Here is an 11,874-nt window from a genome sequence, read left to right as displayed (position 1 = left end):
AACCCAAAACACTGAATGTATGTATTCACTAATCCAGGACGAAACCACTGAGCCATGCGAGACTTGTCAATATATGCTCTATAAAGTACTGTTTGAAACAACACTGTCATATCAATGGACTTTGTTTTTTATCCTTCAAAAAATAATTTGAAAAAGTACATAATTATTCATCTCTGGGTCATCTCTCCATCTTTTTATAAAAAGCGACATTTTTAATGTTGAAATATGTTATCTTTACACGTTTCAAATTTGTGGAGAGAAGACCCAGAGACAACAAAATCATTTAAAAACAGTTGTAAATAAGTAGGACTTTGCATGAATTGCATCGTGTTGCTGTATTTAGACCAAAATTAATTGATGAAATTTTCCTCTACTTGTGCGCCCAGATTCCTGCCGAATCTACATCTTAAGCGCCCAAATTCTTTGACGTACCCTCAAAAGACTACCCGAAGAACCAAATCAAGGTCATTTTCGATTTACACTTTCCTTATTATGGATCTGTATTTAAACCAAAATGTCAAAGGAAATTGCTTAAAATCGAATCAATACATAACGTTGTGATAATTTATGTTTAAAGTAATGTGTGCTATTGAAACTAACATGACCTCGAGTCAATACTCTTTGCAATGCAACCATTGAACAAATACGTCTTACCGTGTGATTTGAATTGACGATTTAAATTTAAAAACGTATTTTATATGCAATACCAGGTTAATGTACCAGGTGGAAAAGACCATGTTTTTGTTGTTGAACTCTCATATTCTCGATCAAAATGGCGGTGCATCAATTCATGTTAAGTTGTGTATTAGCAACCATTTTTCCTGGTAAGTTAAATCAAACTTCATACTTGTTGAAATATGAACAGTATCAACACTGTTGATTAATATGTCTTGATTATATCGATTGTGTTAATATCTTTTAATATCTTCTTTGTATTTCTTTCTTTTATTTAGATGCAGTTTGGAGCGGCACGTATTGCTACTATTATTATTACTCATACTACTGTTACTATTATTACTACAACTATGACATGTAAGCCAATCAATTTTCGATATCATTTGTTTCGAATGTCGTTGTCGCTAGTCGTTGATTAAAGAGTATTGTGTATTTTCCTTTTCTCCACTTAAAAAAAACTGTGTGCCAAAAAATTAAAGAAACTGTTTGCCCTATGTTGATGTAACATTCAAAACAGCAATGTGTGTGAATATGTGCAATAATTACTAGCATATTTTAAACAAATACATAAAAACACATTAATTATAAAGCCCAATAAAACTAACATGCAAACATGAGAAAAGATAACAGAAAGATGAATTAAATTCTTCATTTCAAATTTAGAAGAAATCTTAATTTGTTAACTCTAATTTTTCGTACAGACCCATTGGATCTATCATTGGTGCAGTGGTGGGAGGAATCATTAGTCTCATATTTTTGTGCGTCATTATTGTTGCCGTCTGCATGGTCTGTTGTAAGAAGAAGACAACAGGAACCGTAATCCAGCCAGCCGGTTTTTCAACAAGTAACTTTTCCTTCTGATCTATTTCTGTTCCATATGTACACTCTTAAGTTTTTGATGTTTCTTTATATGTATCATTTACTCTCTTGTCACTGTGAACTTATAGCAATTGTGTCAATTTAAATTCTTTTTCAAAAAGTATACCTTCAAACCTGCATTATACTAATAATGATTTGATACTCAGCGTTAAAACATAATTCATTTGTACATACACTCTCAGACGTGTTTTTTTTTTAAATGTTCGTTTAAAAAAATGAAAGGGAGAATTTTAAACTGTTAAAACTTAGTATTTTATTTCCTTAGTGTCATATGCTACTCAATATACGACTCGTAAAGGTTATAAAGGTTAATAAATATTGTAATTTTGAGCGAATCAATATTTGTTTAAACTGTCTAAGCTGATGTGTGTTTTCCTTTTTCAGCAGCATATAATACATATCCCCAGTATTATCAAAATTGGGGAGTACAGCTGACAGCTCCACCTAATCCGGGATATAGCTATAGTCATCAACAACCGTATCCACCCCCGCCAGCAGTGTCACAGACGATGCCCCCGCCGACGTATGCCGAGAGCGTGGTTTCCGGACAACCCCTACGATTTTCCAGTTAAATAAACATTACTTAAGAATGTGTCTCTTTTGAATTGATCTTATTCACAATGCTTAGTGAGGGATTTAATTGACATTTGAAGTTTACACGTACATGTACCTATAATTGAATTTTTCTTACAGACAGAGTAGTATTCGCAAAATCCACGCTAATCTCAAAATCTTTCTTAAAATGTCTTGAAGTGAATTGTTTTTTTTACGCGTTTTTAAATAAAAAAAAAACAAAACAAAACACATTGCACATGTACAAATTGCACAGAAATACTGATTATTTAATGCATTGCAAAGTATCATTTTTTAATTGTAATTCTTGAAGTTATACTTATGTGTTACAGTGGTACATGTATATATCTTCCAACGTGATTGTTTACAAGCACTTCGTGTTAAATACATGTAGTTCGTATGCCGTTGTTGATTCGTTCGTGTAACGTGCGGGATCGTGCATGTATTAGAAAAAATGGTATGATTCTTTGACTGTGCGTGATCATGCAGCTCTTTTGTCTTGTAACTATTAGTAAACAATGACAAGCAATTTTTAAAACAAAGCAACAATATGAATTTATAAAAGAATATTGACAATTGTTCACTTACATGTACATGCAAGTACATGTATAATATCAGCGTTAACTGTTTCTAAAATATTCTCTCTTTTGTCGGTAAATAGTAAGTATATCAACCATTAAATACTATAAACGGTAGAATTTTGTAATCAGTCTATATAAAGTACCCATCTTATCTTGACATATAATTTTAATCATATTTATAAGCGTCAAGCAAGAGAGACACGTTGAATTAAAGCGACCAGCTTATCCATTCCCCGATTATCATTTAATTAAGGTACCTCACTACACCTACACTTATTTTTTAAGACACTACGTCACAAGATGGCGATTTAAATGTTTTGTTAAACTGTTTATATCGTTTTATTTGGTTATATATCGTCGTAGCTCAGTGGTTAAACTATTGGGATTCTGAACCGCAGATCATGAGTTCAAATCCGCCTAGACCTTTTGTTCATGTTAACTGAATTACATTTCTGAAAATGTAATTTTTTATCCAAGTTTGCACATTATTTTGCCCATGAGACTTAAATACTTATTAGCCATTATGATATCTATCATTATCAAGTAATTTTCTTCCGATTTTAGAAAGTATTTCACCTTAACAATTTTTCCCTTCGTTTTCTCTCGGATGAAAATACGATACGCATTCCTCTCAGTTGCATCGTGTGAGTATTTATAATAAAAATTTATTTATAATATATTATTTGGACAATTAGTATTTAGAATAGATATAATTTTTCAATTATGTAGGGTATATTATGGAGATATTGGATGTTTTAATCGAATTTATTTGAAACAAGGTAATTGGATTACATAGTATCAATTCGTATGTAGATAAATTCGTATACATTTTGCATTATCTTCATTTCTCAAAGTTCTTAAATTTATGATAGAAATTAATAAAATTCGTTGTGGAGACAAAACAATTAAATTGGTGTGTGGATCATAAAAGTGTTTATCACTTAAAAAACAACAACACTGCACGACTGCTGCACACGCCGCTTTTTAATAAAACACAAGCATTGTAATACAAATAAGAACCAAAACGTTTTCTTAATTCTTATCATAAAAAAATATTTTTGATTTTGATTGTTATATGATGTAGAATCGGTCGTTTGCTTATTTTTTTATCGCTATCGTCTCTGTATCGTGAAAAATCAGTTAGTTAGTGATCGTCCGTGTATCCCGTGTTTCCGTTCAAGTATCGTGGGTGAGTGTACTAGTATCAGGATCGTGCGTGTCGTTTGTCAACACAAACGTTGCTACCACTGTATAGCTATTAAACAAAATATTGATTCGTACACTGTTTTTAAAAATGTCCTAATGTGTCAAACGAACAAAAGAAAACAAAAGTTGGGAATATTATTTTCAATAAACCTCTTCACTATTATACTGCTGAACTGCTCTTTTACAGGACGAATTGATATATTTTAGTAACTATTAAAAAAGAGCAGTATAGCAAAAACCCTGAAGGGATCTATGGCATTATTGTCAGATGTCCAGAATCCGATAATCATACCGTCGACAATCATCTACTTTTGATGAACAATAATATTTTTAATCTGCGTTCTCCTTAATTCATCATAAAAGAAGTCTCTTGAAAATATAAGTATTTCAAGTGCTTGATTCTTTGAATATATATTTGTAACACCAATGTAACCTTTTCATTATTTTTTTGAAAATAATCGTATTTTTCCTTTCAAAATTTCCTTTTAAAATGAACAAAGTATTGAAAACAAAGTAATAAATTATTAAATTAAAAGTCTACAGATGGTCAAGTGGAAAAAAAGGAAAAAAAAAAAAGAGAGAGAGAGAGAGAGAGAGAGAGAGAGAGAGAGAGATATTTTGTGATACTAGAAACTTTAAGCTAGAAATTAAAACAATCCTTAATGTATGGTGTTTTCTGTTTTAGATAAAAAGAAGCATGAGGAATAACATTTATTTTAATGACGTTGATAACTTTTGCATGAAATGTAGGCATGCTATTGAATTGTAAATAAAATTTCAGGGCTAGTTAACGGTATGTTACTCATCTGAGCTATATAGGATGTCTCCTCGTAGTTCATGACTGATATAGGTGATAAGTATATTATCATTGAAGGCAAGTATATTTCTTTGAGTGTATGATACGTATGTTCAATTACCAAGTTTATAGAGATAAAATTTAAACGCAGCTATCAATATGTAAAGCAGTTTTGGTGTCAATGATCAAAGTCCGACTTTTTTGTGGTAACAAAATATCTGACACGTCACAGTAACATGAGGCATTGGATATAGGATCAATATTTGTTTACTCTTGGAACCACCCCTATTCAAATGAGTTAAAAATAAAATTCCTCCTTTATCATATATCATTGATTATTTGGATATTTAATTTTAAAATCTAACCTTAGTAAGTTTAAGGTTATCACAAGGAGCCTTTACTAGCCTCCTACTGTGGATTGTAGAGATAACAGATTATTATTTTAAATTCACCTAATGTTTTGTAAAAAGAAACCCGGAAACTAAAAGAAAAGTATTAAAAAACCTTTACTTTGAAAGACTAACAAGTGGCAAAGAGTTTAATTAAATTAAAAAATAATATATATAACTTTGTAAATGTAGCATGATCTACGATATTTTAACAATATGAACATAATGAGCATGAAAGTTGTTCTTGCATGTGGCCACATTAAAAATTTAATTATATATCAAAATAAAAAAAGTGAATTATTGGTTTTAATATATAATATTTTTACTCACATTCAATGAGACTGAAAATATCTATGACATTATATATGGTAAGTTCTGTTGTAATACGCAAATCTGCATTGTAATGAGGTTTTCGTCACAATAAACTGGTTAAAAAACAATAATTACATAAACATATTTACATAAAACGTTTCTTTTAAAATGAAAAGACCTGGAGTCATTCCTATCTGAAGTGCAGATTTAAATCTGAAGACGTAATTTTTACGCTCTACAAGGTAAATGTTACAGGTAAACAGGACCACCATTTGGATTATGATTTCTATAAACTGATTTCAATAAAAAAATATTTCTTAATTTTGTTTCAAGTTTGGAGCAGTTTGTCTTGCACCTATGCGACAAAAGCAGTTAACTGTTACTATTATATATACAATAAAGTGTAAGTTGATCAATTCTTTTGGGTTTATCGACATCATTAGTTACTTATGCCAGTCGTCGATAATAGAGTATTACTTTTTGTCCTTTTCAAACATCAAAACAAAACTAGATGCTGTCATTAGACAGTAATACCCGCACCATGTGTTTGCCCCTAAATAACACTGTTTTATACCAGTTTAATTAAAAATGAAGGCTACAAACTCCGGTAATACATTTAAAAATTATAATTTTCATAACTGAAGGATGAGATCCCTAGCTGCCCATATGATAATACACATCGTGACATGAGCAGCACTTTATGTGCAATTTGGGGTAGAACTGTTTGCAGTGAATTTTCAGTTAATCAATAATCTTAACATTTTATGTCATAGGAAGTATAATGGTCTATATAATTATTACAAACAAAATTAAAAATTAAATTATGCCCCCTCCCCGTGGCGGTTGCCGGTTTTAGATTTGCTTCTGTGTGCCTACATGAACATCATCGTGTGCACAGATTTAGAGAAGGGGTGGGAGTGAGGGGTCCAGACCCCCCCTCCCCATGAAAATTCGTAAATTACCAAAAATACACCTTGGACCCCAATGCTCTTACAGACATGTAAACGCTCTAACCCATTGCACTTCAATGTTAGGTAACATTATTTGGGGGGTAAATATTTAATCAATAGTCAACATACTTTATTGTTTATCTCAATAGGAAGTATACATGTACATCACAATATGCAGGTGTCCTGCACAACCTTAAAGCTGTTATTTACCTAATAAAATAGTGCAAGTGGATTTGAAGAAAATAGGTCATAAAAATACATGCATGTTACAAATGACTGATCTTTGTCTGAAGTTACGTACACAACACAGGTTTGCATGTCTCATTAGCGGGTACTAGTTTTACCCAGCTCTTCGATTAGATTGGTTCACGTGTATACATACATGGGTGTTGCTAAAACGCGGAACGGAAAACGGAACGGAAGGAAAACGGAAAATCTTATCTAATGTTATTTACCTCATAGATTTGTAATTAAGTATGCTAAAACGATATACTTTATGTACCTTTTTAATTTTTTTTGAAAGATTAGCAATATTAGATTATTTATTCAAGAATATTTATTTCCTCAAAATTAACAGTACATGCATTGACCACTATATTCTGTCCCAAAATATCCTCGATTCACTTTTTGCTGTATATTTATATATACCTCAGGGTTCAAGCGATTCTCTTTTAGAAGCATTAAACATTCTCATTATTCTTTCTTTAAAACGTCCTCTCTAGCTTATCAGCTGGTATAAATACACGGCTAAAAATAAAGAAGTCTACGGGGTTTTGCATTTTAACAGACCCGGATGATGGTGTTGAAAAATTGTGCAAGGTCTTCTGAGTGACTTCCAAATGGAGAAAAGATGTCAACATTTTCCATTATAAATCGTCCAAATGTGCTGCATGAATATTTTGGAATCGACAGACTATAGTCCCAATATATAATCGGAAAATCAAACCAGGCAACGTCTAGAGCTCTCTATTCGGATCATATGTATATAGCTGCTGGAATAAACAACTGCATGCTTTGTAATGCAAACGTAAACAAAATTGCATTGCTAAAAATACTAGTTTCACAAATTACTAGTTTCACAAATTACCGGGTATTTTAATGTTTACTGTATTTTAATTTTTTAATGTCGTCAGTCCTACAGTTTTTTTCTTCCATCTCAATGATACTGTATCGTCTGTATGATAAAAGATCGTCTAGAACACCGAAAATTCAATTTTGATGTAAGTATATACATGTACATCATATTTGAAAATAATATAAAAATACTCAAAACACACATAAAACGCTTTCACTAACTGCGTACGTTACGCTAATATGCCAGCAATACCATATAAGAGAAATAAGTAAAAAGTTATAGCTTATTTGCTTGTTTAATCATGTTAATGTTTCACAATTCGTATACATTTGATTTTTCCGTTTCGTACTCAACTAAAGCCGAATGAATACAATGCTATAATTGATAGACATTCATATGAATATTAATAAGATAGCAACATGTTGATAATCATTCATTAGATATAAATAAAAGATACAAAGTAAATCGTTTCTGGCCAGTCTATACCCTTTTTAAGGGATAAACGTGATGATATTTTCCATTCCGTTCCGTTTTCCGTTCCGCGTTTTAGCAACACCCATACATACATGTCTGTGTTTTCCGTATGCAGAAAAGGATTACGGTAGTTAAGATCAGCTAAAGGAATTCATTATTGTGTTTAAATTGGATTATCATTATGATGTTGACCAATTTAGGTAAGCATAATACATGTAGTAGCAGTAGCACAATATAATAAGATGCCAGCATGGGATTCCTGCCAGCATACATACACATGTATATAAGTTCTACTTTCACTTTCTAAATGTAATCTCCCTTTGACAGCATACTGTATCATCATCTTTTAATATTTAAATAAGCTTATCATCGTTACCTATCCTATCGCATTTGTAAAGTTTCTGTCATTTTAGTTGCAAAAGTTATTTTTTTCATTTGTCAGACTGCATGCACTGTTGAATTGACCCCATATTGACCCTGTATAAACAATTTCTTATTAAATTTGTGTATTTCATATGTAAGTAAGTGTAGACACTTATATTTTTTATATGAGTAATAATAGGAAGGAAGGAGTATTTCTTTCTTAATGTATTATAATGCATCAAATACAATGTAGGTCACCTTATGGGACTGTTCTGACCCCACGAAACAGGAAAATACAAAATATCTTCTAAAGTCATTATGATGCATCAACTGGTGTAAAGTACATTAATGACCCCCAGGTGTTGTCTTTAACCCCCCCCCCCCCCCCGCCTTTATGAAATAGGAAATGATATGATACACTGTATATTTTGTTAACTTCTGAGATCTGAGATCCTCATCCCTAAACCGTTTAATTTATTTTTGCTCTTTGTGTCATTGCGCGTAAAATTGTATTGTAAGATTATGCCCCCTTGGAGACACCCTGACATTTTAGAACTAGAAATAATAATGTATTTTATCTTATTCATATGTTATACAGTAGTGTTTGATCCATGTGGGTAATTCCTAGCCTAATGATGTCACTGCTTTGTTTAGGAGACTTTACAATTGCCCCAAATAGGTGAATACACATGGCAGTGATGCATATAACATTTTGTTTATAAATCTTAAAAATTGAATTAAGCAATTTCCAAAATGTTAATGTGAATCACGAGAGAAAAAGCAATCAAGAAATGATTTAAAATTTGCTACTGTACACATGTAAGAATGTATTAAGAAGACTGAATCTTTATAAGCAGGTTAGATTGGGGGGGGGGGATGAATGTGGAGTATAAACATTTATAATTTGAATCATTTATTGTTATTAATTAATTTTAACTTGTCAATGAATACTACTTATTGATCCCAAGGTAGAAATATGACCTCTGATCGTATCTCAATAGATCATTTGTCAATTATGCAAGGTGTAATGTAATTTTTTTTAAGAATAACATTTTTTACCAGTTTATAAAAGTTTTTAGACACCCAAATTATATTTTGATTTTAATAGATTATTCGACAAGGAAGGGGGGGAGAGAGAACAGTTTATATTTGAGTTTGTTTGGGAGTGGGGGTTCCAAGTCATATATTTGACAATTTTTTAATGTAATTTAAATTAAGACTAAGCCATACTACAGTCATGAACATGAATAGTATAGAACAAAACACAAACTAATACATGTACATGTATATATACATAGGAAGTATTACAAAACAGATGATTGATCTATATCTGGGTTCTTAAATTGAATCATATATCATGTACATATTATATTATTGTTTCTTTGTTCAAGGCATTTAAGATGGTATGTAGGTCATGATCCCAAGTGCTCTTCCTGAAATTATCAAATATCATAAAAACCATTGAGATCCCCACCTTAATCCAAAGATATTATTCCTCCTTAGGTCATGCAGGCGCATCAGATCATTATGGCATGTAAGTCATGACCCTAAGGGGTCATCCTGACCCCCTTAGAATCAGAAATTGTCAATTATCTTTAAATTATTGATGTTTGATGATCCTATCTCTATTTAATCTTTATTAATTATTAAGTCTCCTGAATGAAGTTTGGAGACTTATTGTTTTTGTACGGTTCTTAATACATGTATATATTCTTCATCTTCTTTTTCTTCTTTCCCGCTCTGAACTTGTTTCTCAGAGATGGCTGAACATAATTTTACAAAACTCTAGGATATGATAGGCCTGCAAATCTAGTTGTGCACCCTGGTTTGATTTTTCTCATTTTGGGTTAGACAACCACTTTTTGGGGGGGGGGGGGGGGGGGGGGTGGAGGGGGGTGTCAAAAGGGTGTGGGGTCTAACATTGAACCTTGTAGAAAGAATCATAGACTCTATTGTAAATGGTAACTTGAAAACGGACGAAGATAATAATATAGGGTTTTCATAATCATATATTGGCTGTTACTGGCAATATATAGGGTTTATTAGATCTGACCCCTTGGGTCATCCCCACCCCCCAGGAATTTGAAATTACCATATATCTCAGAAACTGTTATAATCATGACCCCTAAACCATATATATTCATGTTTCTGATGTCAAGGGGCATCAAATGTTATGTAGGTCATGGGCCCTGTGGGTGGTCCTGACGCCCTCAAACAGCAAGTCCCTTAATATCTTCAAAACAGTTGAGATCCCTACCCTTAAACCATATATATTCTTGTACCTTATGTCAAGGGGCATCAAACGGTATGTAGGTCATGGGCCCCGGGGGTTGTCATGACCCCCCTTGAACAGGAAGTGCACAAATATCTCGAAAACGGTTGAGATCCCCACCCCTAAACCATATATATTCTTGATCCTTAAAGGGCATCAAAAGGTATGTACCGGTAGGTAATGGGCCTCAGGGTTAAATTTAATTTTTCAAAACCGTAATGCACATCTATGGAACAGTTCCTTTCATATCCCAAGATATGATGTGTCTATCCATTAAATCATAAAAGGAGTTCTAGGATCTATGTTTTTTTTTAAGTGATAAACGTCAATTTTCTGCTACATTTTGACTCCCTGGATGAAATTTAAATTTTGAAAACCTTACTGCACATCTATAGAACAGTCCCTATCATATCCCAAGATATGATTGTCTATCCATTAAATCATAAGAGGAGCTCTTGGATCAATGTTTGATTTTTTAGTGATAAACGTCAATTTTCTGCTACTATTTGACTCCCAGGATGAAATTTAAATTTTTAAAACCTTATTGCACATCTATAGGACAGCCCCAATTATATCCCAAGAGATGATGTAGCTACTCCAAAAGTTGTAAGAGGAGTTCTGGGAACCATATTTTTTTTGCCAAAAAACGTCATTTTTTGTTGCCCACTGATCCCCTTAATTAAAAAAAAAATTCTGGAACCTGATCATGCCTCAATATGACACCCCCAATCATATTCTAGAAGATCATTTGGCTACTGCTTAAAAAAAATGACGTTTTTTAAACCAGTTTTTTTGTAAAAAAAACGTCATTTTTTAGCCATTAAATGACCCCCAGGACAAAATTGAAAATTCCGAAACCTTATTGCGCATCTATAGGATACCCTAAAACATATTCCAAAAGATGATTTGTCTAATTTTGAAAATGTAGGAGGAGTTCGAGGAAGAAGGTTTTTTGTGAAAAATTGTCATTTTTTACCAATTATTTGACCCCCAGGACTAACAGAGAATTTTTGAAACTTTTTTACAAAACAACATGATACCCCAAATCAAACTCCAAGAGTTCAGTTTGCTGGTTTATAAGATGTAAGAGCAGTTTGAGAAAGTAAAACGTGACAGACGGACGGACGGACGGACGGACGGACGGACTGACGGACAGACGGACGGACGGACGGAACAGGGTAACAACAATATACCCGAACTTTCTTTAGAAAGTGCGGGTATAAACATGCACTTTGAACTGTAGCCAACACCCAGTCTGTGCTTAAAACGTTTAAAGAAACTACTTTATGATGTTGAAGTAACATTTCAAACAGAGAAAAACGTATAACT

The 11,874-nt window shown here is 32.5% G+C and overlaps 1 protein-coding gene across 1 annotated transcript; it reads left to right on the top strand.

Annotated features, from left to right (window-relative positions):
* The first annotated feature begins 591 nt into the window (after window positions 1-591).
* LOC105344460 (uncharacterized) lies at window positions 592-2,217 on the top strand. Its single transcript, XM_011452243.4, has 4 exons — window positions 592-824; window positions 954-1,032; window positions 1,377-1,519; window positions 1,939-2,217. The coding sequence occupies exons 1-4, from the start codon at window positions 773-775 to the stop codon at window positions 2,124-2,126; spliced, it is 462 nt and encodes a 153-aa protein (XP_011450545.3). The 5' UTR covers window positions 592-772; the 3' UTR covers window positions 2,127-2,217.
* Window positions 2,218-11,874: the final 9,657 nt, after the last annotated feature.

Source organism: Magallana gigas, chromosome 4 (assembly GCF_963853765.1).
Source record: "Magallana gigas chromosome 4, xbMagGiga1.1, whole genome shotgun sequence".
Lineage (NCBI taxonomy): Eukaryota > Metazoa > Mollusca > Bivalvia > Ostreida > Ostreidae > Magallana > Magallana gigas.
The sequence above is the reverse complement of the archived record's forward strand: the minus strand, read 5'-3'. Positions and strand labels throughout refer to the sequence as shown.